This window comes from Cebus imitator, unplaced genomic scaffold, assembly GCF_001604975.1.
Source record: "Cebus imitator isolate Cc_AM_T3 unplaced genomic scaffold, Cebus_imitator-1.0 Scaffold232, whole genome shotgun sequence".
Lineage (NCBI taxonomy): Eukaryota > Metazoa > Chordata > Mammalia > Primates > Cebidae > Cebus > Cebus imitator.
Window position 1 is genome coordinate 3,111,331 of NW_016107547.1, and position 22,259 is coordinate 3,133,589.

At 36.3% G+C, this 22,259-nt stretch overlaps 1 protein-coding gene across 1 annotated transcript in view; it reads right to left on the bottom strand.

Moving 5' to 3' along the window:
* The window catches only part of TENM1 (teneurin transmembrane protein 1), a 355,471-nt gene that overhangs the window by 248,541 nt on the left and 84,671 nt on the right, over window positions 1-22,259 (bottom strand). Inside the window, exons 5-9 of the mRNA XM_017497555.2 lie at window positions 19,783-19,982; window positions 18,073-18,283; window positions 12,839-12,940; window positions 11,279-11,473; window positions 8,134-8,334 (exon numbers count right to left, since the gene is read on the bottom strand). Coding sequence (XP_017353044.2) covers window positions 8,134-8,334; window positions 11,279-11,473; window positions 12,839-12,940; window positions 18,073-18,283; window positions 19,783-19,982 — 909 coding nt within the window. The remainder of the gene's footprint in view (window positions 1-8,133; window positions 8,335-11,278; window positions 11,474-12,838; window positions 12,941-18,072; window positions 18,284-19,782; window positions 19,983-22,259) is intronic.

The following is a 22,259-nucleotide window of genomic DNA, read 5'->3' on the forward strand; positions in this document are numbered from 1 at the left end:
TGCAACCTCTGCCTCCTGGGTTCAAGCCATTTTCCTGCCTCAGCCTCCCAGGTCGCTGGGACTACAGGCATGCACCCCCATGCCTGGCTAATTTTTTAGTATTTTTAGTAGAGATGAGGTTTCACCATGCTGGCCAGGCTGGTCTCAAACTCCTGACCTCAAGTGATCCACCCACCTCGACCTCCAACAGTGCTGGGATTACAGACGTAAGCCACTGTGCCCGGCCACATTCTTAATTTTACTGGAACTTACGTTGTTTTATCCACTTAGAGTAAAAATGCTAATTACTAAAAATGAATTGAAATGTGAATTTATCTTAAACATAGTTTGCAGATGTGTAAATTGAAACCCATAGTGGTTCATGTGCCTAAGATTACCTGGAGAATCAGAGCCATGCCAGGACATGGGTCATCTGCTGATCTGAATGACCCAGAGATTTCATGAGAGTCGAGAGTGAGATAAATTTTTTAGCTAAACCTTGGACCTGTGCAAGATTAGGGATATATATTACGGTATATATCCAATCTAGAAGAAAATGTGTCTTGCAGACACAGACTAGAAGAAAATGATTTGTCTCCGGCTTGAGTCTATGAGGATGTTAAATATCAAGCCTCCTTTGAGACTTCATGGCCACTAGTCAGGTTTCATGTGGGTTTAAGGTTCATATTTGTATTCTTTATTTGGTCTAAAAAACTGCAGCCTGATATTTTAAGGTTTACACTGATTTGCAGTGTAGGCAGGTTCCTGACAGAAACAAATGTAAATCCTCCCCAGAAGAATGCTTTCTTCATACAGGACTTAGAGAGACTTCCAACATGTTTGAGCCCACAATTTAAAAAAGCCAAAAAAAGAAAGAAATTCATATCCAAGAGTTCATAGAAATAACAAACCATAAACTCAGTCCTACAGAGACTTTGTATTCTGTATTTATCAGATACCGTATATAAAATAACCATGTTTCATGTAACCAAAAACACAATTAAGAAGCAAAAAATTACCCAAAATAATTTGGCACTTAAAAAAAAAAACTAAGTAATTATTTTAGAAACAAAAAGTAATCATTGAAATAAAAAAATTAATAGACAGGTTAAACATTACAATAAATATAGCCAAAGAGAGATTTAGTGAGCTAGAAGACAAATATGGAGTAATTGCTTATGAGATAACAAAGGGAAACAAAGAGAAAGTAAGAAGCCTACATATGAATTAGGCATAACTTTTTGTCTTTTATCCACTAAAAAAGCACTATAAACCCTCCTATCATGCTTCTGTGATGAATTATATTTAAATTTTTTTCTTGCCTCATATAATCTGCAAAAATGAACTTTATATCCAGGGAATTTGTAGCATTATGGCAATATTAACATTGTTGCTAACTAATAAAACCTTTTTTTTTTTTTTGAGAACTCAGCTACTATTTCTAAGAAACCCAGGTATGTGTCTAGAGCTGCAGAGAAGAAAGTACCTGCAATCCTAGGTTCTTAACATGGTTACATTAACTGTCTCTTTTTCTACCAAAGATGCTAAATTGTAGTTACCTTGTATGTGAGTGGACTTTTCCCTTCAGTGACACGATGAATAGCTTCACAGTCATCCTCATGGTGTGTGCATTACATTTTGAACAAAGACTCTTTAACAAATGGCTTGTATGAGCCTACTGTAACTGTTATGTGTAAAGGAAAAAATACTATGTATAAATGAATCATTTCATAAGACCTAATAAATTGTTGGAAATTGCAGGAAAGTGATGCATTATATGTGCTAGATATGTAGTCAGGTGAAAAGCTTTTAATCACTGGCACTTTCAATAAACGGGAGAACTAATAATATTTTTAAAGGAAATTGTACAATCAAGGAAAGTTTCCTTAGCAACAATAATTATATAAACCTCTTACAACCTCCTCCTCTAATTATCTGTTTCATTAGTAGATGTATATCATCATCCACTAGGGAACACTTCAAAGCATAATGAGACATTGTTATAATGAAGATATACACACATACACATGTTCATGTGTGTATGTATGTGTATCTCCATATATAGAGGTAAATCCTCAAATAACATAGTCTAAATATCAAAGTGTGGATGTCCTTATAATGAAAACAAAACTATTTACAATGATAAACTTAAGAGAGTTTATGAACGAAATCTCTGAACTATTCATAATCAGTGTCAATAGTTCAATATACAGCATCAAGAATCATAGATCTCAGTGTTGGAAAAGACCACGTGGGCCATTTTGCTAATCTTCCATCCTTTCACAAATGAGGTGGCTAAGACTAAAAGAAATCAAGTTATGCAAGGTCACTGTGTGTGAATACGTGCACACCCACACATATACTGTTATCTCTCTGATGGACAAGGTGGACACATGCCACAGGATAGTTCAAAAACAAATATCCTTATTACAAAACCTTCTGGCATCTTAAAAACTAACCTTCCTTAAAAGGGGCACATCATGATAATACCTTATATGATTTCTGCTGAATAGTAAAGAGTATGTTCAAAAGAACCTCAAGGCCTAATGCTTCACATCTCTCCGGCTGATTAACCCACTTCTAAAATACAGTATAATAAGAGGGGATTGTAGTAGAGAAAGGACAAGAGTTGGCCTGTCTATTAAATGCTTACCACTTATAAATTTTGCTGTCAGTTATTTGCAAGTAATGACAGAGGGAGTAGTTCAAAGGAGGTTTCATCAAGAAGAGAGTAGTATAAAGTTCTAAATTGCTTTTATGCTCCCTTTCAAAGACTATGTGACCAGGAGAAGTAAGATTTTACAAAGGAAATGTAGCAGACACGTTGTGCAATGCTGATCTTGGAGGCTAGGGCCAATACCCTTAGAATAGGCTAAATGTTTTACTGAGATTTCATGATAAGGAGTTGCGTTTTAAGGGAGCATGATTTGACCTGTGGTATATCCAAATCTAAAGGCCGTTATTACAAGCTTCTATTGTATTCCTCTTCAGGTATTTTTAAAGAATAAAGAGTTAACCTTTGTGAAGTGCCATGAGACCATCTCCGGTTAAAGAAGCCTGTATGAAGTATCAGTTTCGAGCTGCTAATAATACTCAATGTACCCAGAAATACAGACTGAAAATAATCAGTAAACCATTCACTATAGTCCCCCTGGTATCAGAGCAGCACAGTTAACATGCTAACAGCTAAGCTTCATGTGCTTAGTAGAGGAAAATGATCAATGGCAGAGCATATCCACCTTTGAAATGACACGATCCATTATAAGAATCAGATGTTAAATTGCTTCCTGTACTGAGCACACTCAATTAAAAGTCTGCACAGTGAGATCATCTCGATGGTTAAATATGCTCTGTGGGAACAACCTTTATGGAGCTTAAAAATCACAGAAGGACTATTTCTACTATGACACTGGAGATTTGGAAGGCATTTCCTTCCCCTATTTTTCAATCTGCTAGTTTTATTAGGAAGTCTTTTGCCAGAGAGGTTGCTGAGTTTTGGGTCATACCTACCCACCCTTTTGCTTCTATGAACAAGAGATGATTTTAGTGATCCTTTTTCTTTGTGGTCCAGAATGGATGAATGTGGCTTTGGTCCAGACCTCTGTACAAAAATGTGTCATTTATGTACTTGGTATTTGATGTCCTTCATCTTCTTTTCAGCAAGCTAATCTATTCACCTGAGTTCTGTCTCCTTGTCTAACTCTTCCTTCTTTTGGCAGGAGTGGGGCCTTAAGGCTGAAAAGAATGCTAGACATTACATAAAATCAGCAGACCTGGTTTCTACTGGCAAGTTTGCAATTAGCCAGTTCTATGACCTTGGACCAATTATTTCACCTCTCTGGTTCTCAGTTTCCTCATGTTTCAAAAACTCATATATTTCTTCTTCATTGTTTACCATCTGTCTCTCCGTGACTGCAAGCTCCATTAATGCAGGAATCTTTGTTTTCTTCACTGATGCATTGCCAAAGTGTAACAGAGAGCACACAGAAGATACTCAATGAAAATTTGTTTAATAGATGAATATTTCACATCTCAATTAGTAGTGTTACTATTCATCCAGTCTCCCAATATAGAAATCATAGAGTCAGTGAAAATTCCTGTCTCCCTTTTTACCCACATAGTCACCAAGTGCTGTTTCCTGACCCCTCATATATTTGTCCTTTCCTTTCCATCTACACTTAAATTCCCTTATATCAAGTTTGCATCATTTTTTGACTATATTCTCCAAACCATCTACAGAGTAACTTTGCTAAAATGCAAGCATGGTCATGATACTACCCTCTTTAGACTCCTTAAATGGCTTTTCCTGCTGTCCTCAGGGTCAAGTCCAAGCTTCTAGGCATTGCATACAGAGGCCTTCATGATCTGTGGTCTTTTGTGATCAATTCCTCGACCTTCATGTAATGTTAAAGACCCTTTGCACATTGTATCTCTCTCTCTCTCTCTCTCTATCTTTTAGCATTTAGTGCAAGGTATTTTCATCTTTATTCACGTGTCTCCCCCACTATAGATGTTTCATCCTTCTTTATAGACTATTGCCTCACATGCTGTTGGAGACATAATAGAGGCTCAGGCTCAAGAAATGTTAGGGAAATGAAGAAGTAAATGAGGAGGATTGATTAGTGCAGTAGTTCTCACACTTTGAAGCAAGCTGCTTAACGTCTCTGTGCCTCAGTGCATTAAAATCCATAGAAATGCCGACGTGGATGGAGAAGGAACATTTAAGGAACATTGAATCAGATATCTACACTGTTTTCCAGATGTAATATTCTATAGGGCTCTGATTTTTTTGTCATCATTTCATTTGCTTTGGAGGGTAAGGGTTGTTAGGGGTGAGGAAGGAGTGGGGTGGGGTTTAGGGTACTTCACCTGGAAGAGAGAGAAGGAGGGGCAACATACAGCCATGTTCATAACTACGCTTTTCCTCACCTTCTGTGATTTTCTTCTTAGCCAATAGGACTAGGGCGTGTTTTTGTGTGTTAGGGAGTAGGAACGGGCAGGGAAAGAGAAATTCTTAGTACCTTGAATTTAATGTTAATTCAATGGAAATTACAAATATTTGAATTTATGCAACTGGTGATTAGTACATTACCAGGAATTTTATCTAATTCTGAAGCATCAGGAAGGGCACATAAAGGATGTGAGTGATCTGAGGGAGGAATTACATGATTCAGAATCACTGTTCAATCAATACGTGTTTATTAAATCATATGTAAAGAGGCAAGCTTTTGACTCACTGTAAAGTACCCTATCAGAGTAAAAACATTAAATGTTGGTGTTCTCTAGGGTTCTGATTTTCTTCATTCTCATTTTCCACACCCTCCCTGGACAGTAACTTGCTTTCCTGTGGTCCCAACTATGTACCAAATATTTGTCTCTAGCTCAGGATTCTTTTCTAAGTTTCATTCTTGACTATCAACCCCTTGCTGGACATATGCAAGTGGGATCTTCTGCAGGTACCTATGACACAGCATGTCTACAACTGAGTTCACCGTAGCTGGCCCCTCGGCCCCAAACCTACTTTTCTGACTAAGCCTTTTCTCTCTCAGTTGGTGATATTTACTTTGACCTAGTAATCCAAAGCAGTTACCCTGTCTCTTTTCTTTATATCTACCATGGTAATTCCTCTCTGGTCTGTTTCCACCTCACCATTCTCACAACTACAGCTTCAATTCAGGCCCTTCTCACCATCATGCTCCTTGACTACTCCAATAATCACGTTGCACATGTCTCTTAGTTCCTTATACTGTATCATTCAGCTACAATTGGTCTTCACAGTAGTCTATCTCAAAGGTAGTTTGTTTTAAATCACTCAATGCTTTCCTATTGTGTCAAGAGGAAATGCAAATTCCTCAGCAGAGTGTGTAAATAAAACTCCCTATGTTCTGGCCCCTGCCCATCTCACCAGTTTCATCTCCTTCTGCACTCCTAGGCTATAGCTATACCCAATGGCTTGCAAGTCCCCAAAGGTGTCATGTAGATTCATAACTCTATTTCTTTGTTTAAGCTCTTCATTCTGCCTGGAATGTTCTTTCCCCTCTTGTCCATGTGATAAACATGCAATCATCATTCTGGTATTAATTCAAATGTTAAGACTTCTACAAAGCCTTACCTGACTATAAGGCCTCTTCTCACAAAAAGAGCCTACTGCTCCCTCCTTTATGCTCTGTGACACATGGCCCTGGACATGGTTCAACAATGATACATTTTTATATATGGTGAGTTAGATGATGAATTCCTAGAGGACAGTGCAGTATGGTAGTGAAATGTATGAACTGTGAAGCCAGAAGCTATATGAGTGTCTTTGGGCAAGTTATTTCACCTCTCAGTGCCTTGGTTTCCTCATCTGTAAAGTAGGCATAATTATCATACTTATAGAGTTGCTATTAGTGAGTTAATATATGTACAATGCTTACAATAGTGACTAACACATAATTATTATATGTTTGCTATAATAATAATAACATTGATATTATTATTTTAAACTTAAAGCTCTAGGCCATGATACTGTATCTGAAACATGGAAGGATGGAAGGTATTCAATAACACCAAATAAATTAATAATCAGGTTAGGTCCCTACTGTACAGTCTCAAAATACCCAGTAACTTTCCCTTTGTAACCTTTTTCTAACTTGTTCAACGTCTCTCTGACTAAACCGTAGGAACCATTTTTGCAAGGACCACATCCACATTGTTCACTACCATATCCCTAGCATCAAACACCATGCCAAGCACTTAGCAGGCACACGTATATTGGTTAGACATTAAGGTTATATGTGTACATAAGGATATATATATATATATACATATATATATGTATATATATATATATATATATATAGTTTTTAAGATTTTCATTTTAGTTGTTATTAGATTGGCCTTAGCATTTTGATCATTTTCTGAAATTGTAAAATGCAATCTTCTTTCCTGTATTACTTCTATGTGAGGCAACAAAACTTTGGTGAAGCATTGTTAGAATTGCGGTCAATTATTATGTTAAAATTAATCCTCTTAACAGAGAAATTGTCTTCTTTCCTTACAGTGTAGGATTACAGACTTTTCAGTTCATGAGCTAATTCAGTGGTACAAAAAGTTCCACAGCGCTTCAGTCTTTCCTGCTTACCATATCATTTTATATCTTCAACAAATTAATAGGCAGAAGCTTTCTAAGAGTTACCATTTATTAATTCTGCTTATTTAATGAGTACATGGTTTGAAGATAGGAAAAATAGTATAAAGAATGACTCACTAGTTTTAGTAGTTATAATTCAGGTGAAAAGACAAGCCATGTGCACACATACCTAGATCATAATGCTTTCTGTGCTCTTTAGCAATGTGCACAATAAGATTTCAGGGGATCCCTGTTGATGTGATCAGGAAACATTTTATGGAATGGCTAAAATTATAGGTAGTCATGGTGGACAGGTTGGATTTCACTAGGTGGAATGACAATAGCATCTCATGTGGTAGAAAAGGTGTGGAGAAAAGTATAAAATATGGTTCATTAAGGGTAAGGAGAGGACATAGATTACTTTGGCAAAGGAAGGATTTATGCAGGAAACACAATAGAAGATAGGCTGGAGATAGATTTTTGGAATAGTTTGTAGTAGGCTTTTGATCATAGACTAGGATACTTGAAGTGTATCTACAGACAATGGGAAACCATAGAAGATGCTAGAGAAGGTAATGGAAAAAGGAAAGCAATGTTGTGGGAAGAGCAATTGAGTGGCATTATAGCAATATATAAAATGGGATAGAGTTCCTGGGCTAAGTTCTGTTTTTAGCTGATGGGACACCCAGTAGAAATACTCAGCAGATGGTTGGAAATGCCAGATTATTTGAGTTTGAGGGAGATATCATTTGAAATGATCTGCATAGAACTAACAGTAGGACATTTGGTAATATATTAAGTAACTGTAGGAGAATACAAAATGAAGATAGAAATTCAAGCACAGACCTACAATGAAAAACAAGATGAGAAAAATAGGTAATTGCATGTTATAAATAAAAATTCAGTAAAATACTAACGTAGGACATAACTGGAAGCCCCTTATGACTCACAAAGGTGTACAGATCACATTTTAAGAAGCACTACCTTAAGGAAAGAACAGTTAGATATTCAACAGTAGAGGAAGAAAGAAAACTCCACTATACCTGTTGAGCAGTCAGATCCTGTCCACTTGGGATCACAGCTGCATACTCCAGTGTCCAGAAGAAAAGTCCCGTGTCCTGAGCACTGCTCTTGACATATAGGAAGTGGTGTTTCACAGTTAACTCCTCCCCAACCAGTAGAACAGTGACATTCTCCTTTTACACAGATGCCATGGTTGGAACACATTGGGTCTAAGCAGTCCTCTGAAGGCACAAAAAAGTGGGGTGAGGGGTGGTTATTAGTGAACAGGTATGGCCCACATACCTTAGTACAAAGAAATAGAGATTACATTGATTTCCTAGTTTTATATCATCAATGCTGCTTTAATTAGGCAATAAAATGACTCATGCAAATACTCTGTCAAACCATATTACTAACACTTCAAAATATGGTGTGGTATCATAAAGGTTGCAACCCATATTTAGAAGGAGAAGGAAACCGCACATACGCTGTGTGAAACTGTGGACAGTGTGCAGTATCCCCACACAAATAAGTGGGTGGAGTACTGTGGGCCTTCAACAGAAAGTCCTCAGCTTCACAGAAAAGCCCAAGAATTTTTAGTAAGTCATTCCTTATCCTTTCTGAAGTTGGAAGCATAGCTCCCAGAGAAGACTTTTCCTTGATAGGTCTAAAGGAGTTTATATAAATTTTTGAAATTTGGCTTATTCAAGGTATTGGGTGAGGTGAATGATGCTGCATGAAATAAAATTATATAAATAAATAAAATTTATATCAACTTATTATAATCTCTCATTTATTCCTTAGAAGTACTGAAAATGTAACATGTTAAACTTAATTTAAAAATTCATTTCTTCATGGCTTCTCCTTCCACGAGAACACTATGACATAGTTTTCAATGTCTTAGAATATCATAGACCCAATTCCATTTGTCCCTGATTCTGTGAGTCTGGAAATTTTGTATGCATTCTAACAAATGTATATACTGTTTTAGAGGTAGGCTCCTATGTTTGCCTTGGGGAAAAATTGTTTTGTGCTTTTAACTAGTAACCATGCCTGGGAAATAGAAAGGTCGATTTCCAAATTTCTAGTCTTCCCATACAAATGGGACTAAAATACTTAATCGTAATGAGGATATATGCTTTGAATTAACTTTCCAGCAATAAAAATAGACCATGACAACCTGCCTGCATTTGCAAGACTTCCTACTTTTAGGGTGTGGCTTGGGGTCGTAGGACAGACTAAGTTTAACTAAGCACTATTATAATTAATGTTATTGCCATTATATTTAACCCAAGATCTTGGAGTCATTAGCACAATACTTTATTATCTGTGCTAATAAGCAAATAAATACCAGATGGTACATCTAATTTGATTCATGATTTGAAGAGAGAGGGAAAGTCCAAAGTATAGAATCTTTTTTCAGAAGAAGGCCATTTTGTTATATTACAGAATAATAATTTTAATAAAATAATATTTAACTTAATATAGCCTATTTTATTAAGAAGGCTGCTTCAGTGTATTCATGGAATTCACATTTAAATCATGCATGTCATATTTAATTTAGAAGCACAAAATAATATGGCTAAAGGGGCCAGGGAGGTGGCATACAGGAATGAAATGGGCCGTATGTAAGAAAATAAGGGTGGACTGGGAGAAAACTGAAAACAAGTATCCTTTTAAAAAGAACTGCTGCTACTTGGCTCCACTTGATTGCCACCACGTAGCAATGTGGGCCCAGGGTCACCAGACTTTCTAATGTTTAAAGAAGCCAGAAACAGGAATTTTCATACAGCATTTCCCTATTTTTAAATTTTGGCAAATAAGTCACATTGAATAACAGCAACACGATGTAAGCAAAACAAAACCCATTCATAGGCCTGCTTCAGTCTGTGGGCTCCTGCTGCAATGTTTGATTTAAAACATTTTTTTTCTATTGTATTTGAAAAATTTATACCATTAAATGTGCTGAGCATTAGTCCTTAATATCTTGGTTATTCTACAGATAATCTTAGTGACCCTGGACAAGACTAATTTAAGCAAACTCTGTTTTAAACTGCTTGCAGAATTTAAATTAGAGGGGTCTAATTTAATTAGATTACATGTTTTTCATGGTAATTTGTAGATGTGATAGTATTTTTTAAAAACTAACTCTGTGTGGGTCAATATAGCATCTGAATTTGTGACTTAAATATAATTATTTCAGCTGGATCACCATAAAAACATTTTCCGAAAGTAACTCAGGAACTTCAGTGCCTTGTCTAGGCCAAATGCCATTTATTGGAGCAGATATAATCATCACACCAAAATTCTACTATTGCTAATGGGAGGTGAAAAGCTAAAGTCTTGCTTGTTTATGAGATTAAACCCTTTAGAATGCTGTGTAATAGTCTTAATGAGCTATCTTTAAAAAGCAATTATTGTGCATTTTCAGCAGCCTCTTTCCCGAACAACAGTTATGATGAGACCATCTCCCATGGTAATGGTTTAATATTATTTCTGAAATCAGTCTTGTTTGAGGAATGCAGCATGAAAAAAGGTCTGATTACTAGTAAACTTATTTTCCAGTGCGTCTCTTTAAATGATAAAACTTGCCATTTCAAAATTTTGGGGGGATAAGACTCCTTTGGGGTGAATTTAATATAAAGGCACAGCTTTGAAACTCATTAGTGGTAAGCCTTCTTCCTTAGGCATGGAGGTCAAGTTTCAGCATGAGGTATGTAAAAATAAATAATATAAAGCAATAATAATGATGGTAATTACAAATCACTCCCAAAGAAAACATTTGCGAAACAGCTGCAAAAGTGCATATATTATTATTTGTACTATGTGCTTTAAAGTGAGATGTAGCATAAGGCACTCTGTAATAATGAAAACATATGAGTTAACATCTAAAATCAACAACATGAATATTTTCAAGCTATAAAACAGTGATAGCAATCAGGGAGGGACAATACTATTTTTCATTATTGCCCTGAAAGTGTCACAGATACAGCCTCATGTATAACATTAGAATCTGTCGGAAGAGACATGAGCTCTGCTGACCCTAACCCTCTACCGCATATCCTAAGAAGATGTTGAGCATTTATTGTTTGCAAATGCCACTTGCATCTCTACTAGGAGAACAGAATGACAAGTTGGACAACTGAGAGAAAAGCCTGAAGCAATAGATTAAAATGGGATTCTGACCTTCCTCGCATATTTCTCCTTTGTATCCTGGCACACAGATGCAGACTCCCATGATGCAGGTGCCGTGGCCAAAGCATGTTGGATCAATGCATTGTTCTTCTGGAACGTCACACTCTGGCCCCTTCCAGCCATGCCGGCAGACACAGTGTCCTTTCTCGTATTCTCCATTTCCACCACACAGCACAGGGCAGGAATCTGAAGGTTGGCAAATGAACTTGTAATGTTCTCATAATGTTTTCAAAGTCTCCAAAGAGCAATTCTCTATTGATTCTCATATTTCAGGCAAAAAACTATACTATTTCTGCCTTACCCTTTATTAAAGAGGCACATGTTCATGATTACAAACAGAATTTTCCTCTTATGGGAGTGAGATAAAGGTAAATTAAAAAACATCCGGAGTGGAGAAATTATTTCAAGTACTTGCTTTTGATCTCACCTTTAACAGTTAAGAGTTTAAACTGTTATTATTATTTTAAGCTAGGATTTTTCTTTCTTATATTTCTCTTCCTCAGGGAGTCGTATATTACTTTTAGGAAGCAAAATCTGAAATTTTGAAAAGCAATACATAAAGAGTTATTAATATTACACAATATTATCTTTAAAAAGTTGTGTAATTAAATAGATTTCTATTGGGCAGATGTCTGCTCCTCTAATGCACTGTGCAGACCTTCATTAGAGCTCTTATTCTGCTTTGTCATTATTGGTCTCCTTACTAAAACTATGGGCTTTTTGAGGACAAGACCTGTATCTTTTGTCTTACTGATTTTTTAATACCAGCCATCACCTCCTCCCCCAACCCCTCCTCCTCCAGATCTATCACGGTGCTGGAAACCTAGCAAGTGTTTTAGAATTCTCTACTGAATGGAATTTAATAGAAAGAAACAAAGTGTCTGAGAAACCTGATACTAAAGTGTTAGCAGACTGGGAACTTTAAGAATACAGTGAAAATGGGCAGAAAGCATCTCTAAAATAATAACTGTAAGTCTATGGGAAAACACGATGTGATTTACCCAACGCTTTTCAAAAATTAAACTATGGACAAGTCACAGGAAGAGTTAAGTTTGCTAAGTTTAATTTCTGACTTTTCAGTCTACTTTGTAGCCTCCTTACTCATTTGGTGATAACCCACCCCTTCCACATACATTGGAGCGTATCAGCAGTTAACAGCTTAGTTCGTTTTTAAAGTCAGCTCATTATGAATTAGTTTATGAAGGAAATACACACAACATGTAGTGACTGGTCAGACAACCTAGGTACAAATCCTAGCTGTTATGTAACCCTAGTTAAGTCACTTAAACCCTCTTTGTCCATAAAAAATGGATAACAGCAGACCTATATCATAGAGCTATTGTAGGAAGTTGGAATTAAAAGACGGAACACAAACATTTAGAACAGTGCCTGGCTTAGTAAGTGCCCAGCTTTTGGCAGCAACAGTAAGGGACGCTGCTGCTGTTGCTGTCACCACTACTAATATTACTTACTATTACTATTCCTACTAATTCTGAGTTATGAAATCACATCTATTTTCTTAAACCAATCAGAAAAACAGAGCAACATTACCTCTAGCACAGTCAGGTCCAAGGAATCCTGGGAAACAATGACAATGGCCAGAGATACACTCTCCATTTCCGTTGCAATTGGTTGAACAGTCATCCATTATTTCTAGTAATACAGAGAAAAAGATAAAAAATGAACAAATCTCCAGGCTGTAGAGTCTTTAATATTTTATAAGTTGCAGGAACTCTGGACCTATGACAATTTTGCCCTTTGCTGTGTGGCACACTTACTGCCCAAAATCACATACCAAAGACTTCTTTAAGATGTCACATGCAGTACGAAATTATGAAAAGGGCCCTGAGTTTGCTCAATTGGCTAACCAAGAGTGGAACTAAAAAGCATCATTATCTCTAAAATACATAAATGGTCTAGTTGAATTGTATTCTTAAGAGACATTCATGATAAAGCTAAAAAACAAAATACCAAGATTACAGAGCATTTCTCAAAAACAAAACAGGCTTTAAAAATGTAACCCAGATGACTAAGTCTACTGTTTGTTTTTCAAATTTAGGTTTTAGCAAATAAAGTTTCTTCTCTAGCAACTTATTTAATCTACTATCTTGACAGCTTAAATATGATATTCAGTATTTCATTTTCATTAATAAGTGACAATGGAAGGCTTTTAAAGTAAGTGTTCATATTAAATTCACCACCACTAAAAGCATTAGAACCTAAGTATTTTGTTGAGAAATGCTTTCTTAACTGTAAATGTTTATCAGTTTTCTGCCACTAACTTCCTTTCAATCCATTCTTAGAGAAGAATAGATCTCAGATGAATTGAGACAGCTTTGAAGGTACCCATAGGTAGTTCTGGTGATATAAATATGTACAGCGCAATGAACTTTTATAAGACTTTGGTAACTTCTCTGAAAATCTATAGTGTTATACAAATGTCAGTCTCTCTGACAATGAGGTAAAAAAAAATGTTTGTATTTTAAAATTGTGTTCAGGCACAATAATGATCAAATTCTAAGTCTATGAACTATTATGGTGCCTATGCTTTTATTCTTGCAGTGCTTTTGTGGGGTGTGTGTGCGTGTGTGTGTGTGTGTGTGCGCGTGTATATATGTGTTTTGTCGTCTTCTCATTATCCCTTTTTATAAATATCTCATACTTAGCATTCTTGGAGTCTGAGTTTAGTGCTCTGGCCTATTAAACTCACACTTTTCTTGTGTACCCTTTTTTTTCCTTTTTCAATCCAAATTACTTGCTTCACCAAGTTTCATTTAGATAAGCTATTTCTGATTAGAAGGAAAGATTCTAGGAGGTGGTCCTGGTATCTTCCACTGAACAATAGAAGTGAGAATTTATAATGAGGGTTGAGAAATAGCATTTCTACAATCTTGGCCGATGGCTTACTCGTATCAGTAGATCAGCTGGGGCACTTAAAATGCAGATGCTGGTGCTTCAGCTCTAGATCTACCAAATCTACTTGGGAGGAATGCAGCCCAGTCATCTACATTCTGACGAACACCCCAGGTGACCCTGCCTGTGTTCACCACGTGAAAGCACTGAGAAGCAATGCTTTACATAGTAAACTTCCATAGTTAGAGAACTTGTGTTCTAAATGTTGCATTTTTGCCTTGAGCAGAATAAAAACAAGAAAAAGAAAGAGGTGTCTAGTCCATTTGGGGGATTCTTAAAAGCTGGGAATGAATCTAGTGGCTGGTGTGAATAGCCACCCTATTATTAATTGAAGATATTATTCGTCTAATGGTGCCAACACATCAGATTGCCTTTTGCATGTTTATGCCGGTCTGCCCTCATCACAGTGTCAGAAAACTCAACTGGCTAAGCAAGTGTCATGTGACATTTACTTAACCACACCTCGGCTGACTGAACTGTAGCATTCAGCAAAGAGCCAACTGTTTTTAACTCATTAAAACACTAGTTATCTTCAGAAAATCATTAATTTTTTTAACAAGTAGTTATGAAAAGGCACAAAGAGACTTTTTATCATTCCTAGGTGGAACAATTATTTGTTTGTTTTCTACTTATCTAGCATTCTTGTACCAAACAGTAGCGGCATTTCTTAAATCTACATTTGAATTCCACCCCGCCCCCGCACCCCTTGCTGGATGGTTAGTAGGAGGCCATAGAGGAAGCTTTCAAAAATAAATACAGTTGAATTTAATTTCATACCACATCCTATTGGCAACTTTATGGAAGCAGCCTTGTGGGAATGTAGCTCTTCTAGAAAAAATGTTTAATAAAGCTTGCTATCGAAGTAAATAAAAATCCCTACATCTTATTGACTTATTTAAGAACTGTCCCTGGGCCCAAAGGGCTGTACAAAGCTTAACCCCAGCAATGCAAATGAGAAGAGAAGGCAATCTAGGATTTGAAAGCTGCCACTTCCACTGGGTATCAAAGATACATTGGAATAGCCTAGGGACTCGAGGAGGAAGATGGCTGCAGCAGGAGCACATAAACAACTAGTGATGAAAAAGAATGGGTTTTTGTATTTATGTAGGCCTCCAGTAATCTTTGCCTTCTATCTTTTAAATCTTACTTCAGAATTACTTCCTAGAGTCCAGTGCCTTAGAGGTGAGAATAATTTTGAAGTTCTATGTTTAAAACCCTGTTCTTACACTACAGTCAAAAGCCCCTTGGTTTTTGCATCTGGGTGCTGATGATAGGTTTTGTTTCTGCTAGTTACTCTCATGGGAAAAACCACACGTAATGAATAATCTTATAGAATGAATATAGTCTAAAGGGCATGGAATTTGGGATCAGACATACTGGTTCTCAAATTTCAATTTTGCCACTTGCTGTCTATGAGACCTTGCCAAAGTATTTATTCTTTCCAAGCCTCCATTTAGTTATTTGTGATATATGTATCACTATTCCTGAGCTTTCTCGGTTGTGATGAGAATCAAACAAGATATCTGAGTGCAAAGCATGTAGTACAGTGCTTGGGGCAGAGTGGCACTCCATAAATGCTATCTGTTACCCTGCTACAGAGCAAGTTGCCTGAAATTAAGGGATATTGACAATGCTGCCTATACTACTGGAAAATAATATATAGTAATTTAGGCCAGTGTATGACCTGTATTAGTCATTCAGTAAATGTTAGTTATTAATTGTCTTCATCCTTGCTAGCAGCAGACCAATTATAGTTGAGATCAATCAACTGATTCTAACATTATCGTGGAATAGATAAATGAGCAGCGTTTAGAGAAAATTCATACAAATCTGACTTTGTTTAATCAAATATATTGGCTTTTTTAACTCTGGTTAAGATAAACTTCAAAAACAAAAATAAAATTAGGAGGCCAGGCCCGGTGGCTCACGCCTGTAATCCCAGCCCTTTGGAAGGCCGAGACAGGTGGATCACCTGAGGTCAGGAGTTCAAGAGCAGCCTGGCCAATATGGTGAAACCTATCTCTAATAAAAATACAGAAATTAGCTGGTCTTGGTGGTGGGCACCTGTAATTCCATCTACTTGGGAGGTGGAGGCAGGAAAATCTCTTGAACCCAGGAGGCAGAAGTTGCAGTGAGCTGAGATTGCGCCGTTGCACTCTAGCCCAGGTGACAGAGCAAAACTTCATCTCAAAAAAAAAGGAGAATTTAGGGTAAATGACTTACAGGCCTTCTGATTTTGGGAAAATTTACTTGAATTTTCTTTAAGTGGAATAGTAGTAGAAATGTTTCTGTTGCTTCTAATTTTAAAAAGACAGGAGAAAAGTAAAGAAACTGTCTTGCATAAGCAAAGAGCAAATACGTTGGTGCATATGAAACTGACAGCTTGATATGTGGATGATATGAATTGGAACTTAAAGTTTAGGTTCTTTGCAGGAGGAAGTAAGGAACAGGAAAAAACCTCTAAGTATGTTTTTGGGTCTGTCGATTTTTGGAAGGTTAATACATTGTTTAGTGTTTTAACTTAAGCCTAAGAGTAAGGATAACAGGAAGACAGAAAATTGTCACAAATATTTTATATCTTCTAATTTCTCTTATTTTTAGGAGAAACTCAACCTCTCATAACTCATTGACATGCACATTATTAAAATTAGGCTCTATAGAAAAATGTCATGAAATATTCATCTCTTGAACCTGCCCCACTGAGTCTGTCAATAGCACAACAGTGACATGACTTAAAATTTTATTTTATATTTTAACAAACAAATATTTTGTCTTTTGAAGATATAAGATCAGTGGAGTTTTTCTCTAGGAGAAACATCATCAATTCCATTGTATTGCCTTTCTGATTACTTTAGAAGAAAGTTTTGATAATCTTATGGCTGGAATACCATTTTCTACTGACTCAAGGTCTTCAGCATCAAGTAAAAATAGAATATAATTGTTAAAAGAGCAGATGGTATATCTATTAACAGTCAACACATCTTCCTAAACATATGGCTGAACAGGTTAACTAAAGGATAAAGTGCTGAGAACTGTATTGAAAACTGACAGCTGTAAAATATTTTCTTGTCTTTTAAAAGACATGTGTTTTAGGAAAATTCACACCATATGATACTGTGTCTATGAGTTGTTTATTCCCAGGACTCTAAAATTGCTAAGGAGCTCAGCTTTACTCACACAAAGGGTCAGGGGACTATTTACTGAAAAATGACAAAAGAATGAGATGTCTAAAACTAACTAGGGTGAAAGTGAAAGAGTATATGCAGGCACTGCACTAAAAAGAACATGTTTTAAAAGGCCCTGAGCACACTGAAAGCGACACTGTAATGAATTTCAAACTAAAATATTCTATAAGAAAGGGCTTTGAATGACTCAAGCTATTATCCTTAATATTCTTTTCTAAATAAGCTTATGTTGTATTTTAAAGCCCTAATGGTCCTAGAATCAGTTTTTCTAAAGAAGAACTGTACTGACACTAGGTTTTCTATTTGAATAAGGTATTCATTGCTTTTTAAAAATAATAGAACTTAAATTAACTTGCTTATTCCCTTTTTCACTAAAGTTGTTCAACTATGTAGCCTTGATAATAATATTACTAAGGTAATTATTCCTGTTTAGAACACATAAAAAGGCGTATGGCAAGTGTTTCAGAATAGTAACAAATAAAGTAGCTTTAAAAAAAATCTGAATCAATATTTAAACAACATCGATGATAATAACAATATAAACTTTTATCATAGCAACCTTTCCTGAATAATGACTTCAACTCAAATTGAGTAATAAGCTTAAATAACCCCCAGGACACTGTCATTACTGACTGTGTCTTTCTAGAGTTGAACTGTCAATTCAACATATTAGGCAAAGCAGCTTACCAATTGCTGTAGTCAACACGAATACTTGCTCCATCTTTTTTCCATCATTGTAAAATGCCAGATACCAAGGTCCTTGATCCATATACTCTATGAAACCTGTCTCCTGAAGTGAAGTTAAGATCAGGTTCCGAGGGGAGTGCTGTGTGTCATCAGAGTTCTTGGAGTCCTGCTTGACCAGCTGCTTGCCATCCATTAGTTTTACAAAATCAAACTGGAACAAATACAAACATAAACATGAGCCACTACTTTTTCTTCTAGACTGAGAAACATCCCTAACTTCAACTCCCCTATTTCATACTTCTTTGTTTTGAAGGTGAGCCAAGTGGAAGAGGAGGTTATCAATTTTTAAGTGTATTTAAACTTGGCCAGGCATGGTGGCTCATGCTTGTAATCCCAACATTTTGGGAGGCCAGGATAGGAGGATGACTTGACCCCAGGGACTGGAGACGAGCCTGTGCAACCAAGCAATGCCCTTTGTTTAAAAAAATTTTTTTTAATTTAAAAAATTTCATAAAAATTTTAAAAAGTTTGTTAAAGAGCATATTTAAGCTCAAAAGCATATTATTAATTCTGAGAAAAACCATCACTATAATTGTAAATACTATCAACCTTTCAGATTGAGAGTATTCACAATAATTGTTTAAAAAAATGAATAAATAAAAAATAGAAAGAAAATTTGTTTAGTATTATGCAGGAGAATCTTGACCTTTTACTAAAGTATCTGATATCTGAAAATCCACCTTCCACTCATAAATGTTACCGTGACCTTGTCTACGAACTAAAAACAGTTGTAAAGTTTTTTAAAATGAATAAATAAACAGTCAAAAATGTGAGAACATTCATCATAATTTACTACCTTTGTGGGTGACATATTTACATATTCAAAAGGCTACTCCCTCCATTTTTTCTAATCAGTTGACAATCACCTGGCACATGTTTCCTTGAACATTTATTTTTTGAGTCACATTTGGATGCATTCTAATTCCCTTTCTATTCTGGCCCAGAAAGTAAGGTGGTTTTTTCATTTGTTTCTTTGTTTAACATGATCTCTTGACTAACTGAAGGTAAGGTTTTAACTATAGTCATATCTGTTGGAGAAAAAGCAAGCCTAGATGTTTGATTACTTTTGCTACTTGTTAAATGAAGTAGTGCTTGAAATGGGTTCATTTGGCGAAAAAATACAGAGAAGAAAGTAAGAGAAATGAGATGTTTAAGGTTTATGGAAGGGCTGTGAAAATCATAGAGGTTTTGTACATTTAAGTTATTATTAACAATAGCAAAGAAATATTTCTACCTGTAAGACAAAATCTACCTTTTTGCCTAATGTCTCACTAATTTCTGATTAACATGCCTTCCTTCATTGGGAAAAGGGGACACAGATGAATGAAATCAGGGAAGGTAGTGGGGGCAGTAAAGCTAAGCAAGATCTGGGAAGTTCCTGAACAGTCTGTTCCTGGAAGCGGAAGTCGAGTTTAAAGGGTACTATCTTAAACTTTCTTTTCTGAATCTGCTCTGCTAAACGTTATTGTTTATTTCTCCATGTCATTTTTTTTCATTAGTTTCAGTGTAATTATTCTAGATATTTATTCATGACAAATATTTTTCTGTCCTCATCTTTGACAACCACACATTTCACAAGTCACAAACCCTGAACTGTTCAACCCATCACCCTTGAAAAGGGTTCAAGAAAATACCTATAATATCAAATACCTGAGTATGTGTAGGTGGAATGTTTCTTCTGCCATAAATTCCCAGTAGAGAGTCCTTGGCTAAAGAAATATTGAATTTCAGATATATCGGATGGTGGATAGTAATCTGGAAACGCCAGAATAAACCAGGTGGAATGGTCTGCATGACCTGTGCACCGATGTCAACTTCTCCAGTGTCTATCGCCCGTCCCTTCTGAAACACTAGTTTTAAAAATAGAGAAAATTATGCACCATATTAATCTTAATTTATAAAGCAATGTTTTTTAGCTTTTCAAGAACAAATATACCAAAGCAACTTACTCAGCTTTTTCTTCCTCCCCACCCCATCTGTCTTTCAAGGCCTTGCCCAAATTAAGTATCTTCTAAGAAGCCTTCCCCAACCACCCAAAATGTCAGTTTCTCCCTTCTCTTCAAATCCTATTGCATTTATTTCAATCAATTTCACTCCTTTTAGCCATTATTTACTGAGTGCTGTCTTGGTAGCTGCAAGAGATACAAAGATGAATAAGAGGCAGTTGTTGCTCTCAAGGAGCTTTGAAAATAGCAGGAAAAATAGGACAAGCACATGTAACCTCACTGTAAAGAAAAATAAGTGCTCTGTGTATTTGAAAAAGGGAAAGTTATTTGATTAGAGGATACTCCTCATCCCTAGATGTCTCTATCCTCATTATCTTCTTTTATTTCTCCTTAGCACTCATCACCATCTAACATTCTACATATTTTACTTATTTATTGTTTATTGTCTATTTTCCCTCAATAGAATGTAAGCTCCATGAGGACAAGAACTGTGGCTGTTTTATTCATTGGTTTATTCCCAGTACCTAGAACAATGTAGGCAACTGTAGGCAAAGAACGTAGATGATACATATGTATTGATAGAACAAATGAATGAATGAGAAAACGTTGCTATGGGAAGTGGCATTGAAGATGAACCTTAGAGGAGGGTGAGGATTTCAGAAGAGTTATTGGGAAGAGTGGTGCACATGGAAAGGATGGCTTAAACTAAGAAGAGGAAAGAGACTGTAAAGCTAAGGTGTAGGGCATGTGTCTATAGAGAGGAGCAGTTGGAGTTAGGGCTGGAGGAAAGAAGGAAATTATGTTTTCTAGGGCCTGGAGAGCCAGTCAAAAGGGTTTATTTAATAAAGGATAGGGTTTTTAAGAAGGAAGAGGTTTCGGTACGTTAGAAAGGCTAACCTTAAGGCAGAGGTAGGATGAATTAGAGCAGAGGGACACAAGAATGACATAGGAATCATAGATGATTCAGGTGAAATGACGTGAAGATCTAAATTTAGGGTATGACCAAACAGTTCATGTAGAAAAACTACTTCCCAGTGAAAAATAATTTCGGGTGAATGGAAAGAAGGAGAAGGTATGAGAGACAATGCTCAGGAAGATTCTGCAATAGAGCTTCGCAAAATTTAATGTGTACAAGAAGGAAGTTTTTTAAAATGCAAATTCTGATTCAGTAGGTCCAAAGTCAGACATTTCTAACAAGCTCCCAAGTGATGCCCATGTCATACGGTCCAGAGCCCACACCCTGAGAAGCAATGGTCTAGAGAACATTAAGTGTCGACGCTAAGGGACAGTCAAAGCTAACCCTGTGATTGTGAATTGGATGATTTAGACAGTACTAATAGCAAAAACAGGAGCTGGTCTGTGAGGGAGGACCTTGAGGGTGGGCAATCACAGCTTTATTATTTATTGTCATATTGTCTAATGATTTCTGATGTGCTAGTTTAATATGTGTTTTCATGGAATCTTTTGTTATATGGTAATGGGGAGGGTAGGAATACAAGAGGAGGAGCAAGAATTAGTTTGCCTTGATTTTAAGCAAGGAGGGTTACATCTCAGGCGAGAAAGCTCAACTTGGCCTCATTTCACATCGCCTTAATTTTTTCAGCCATCAGTTTCTTCTCCACAGTTTAAAAACACAGTTTAAAAACACACATGGTCTCTGTCCTTTGTGCTCACCCGTTATAAAATTAACAGCCCATTAAGAGACACACCTGCAGTGGCTTTATTCAGAGGCCAATGCCTTACAGCTTTTAACTCCCTAAAATACCTCCATTATTGCTTTTTGTGTTAAGGCCAAGAGTAATAACTATTTTAAGAATGTTCACTGTTAACTGTTAATAATAGATTTCAAATGCAGTTTTGTACATAATTATGTGTTGCACGACACATAATTTTGTGGAATTGACATTTGTAATAAAACATGTGCTTTGAAATGATAAATGACCAACTGAGGACCTTATTTTTCACTGAAAGTTACTTTTTTCCATGTGAGACAGATCAATTTGGCCCCTAAAGGGTTGATTATACATTTAACTCTTAAGTCCTAGAGCTGACAATGTCTTCAGTGAGCAGGCAATTAACACACCATGTTTATGTGGACACTTCTGTTCTCAAGTTAATGTTCAGTTTATTCAACTGCTATCCTCATTAGGGGCTTTTATCACTCTTAAAATGCATCATTTG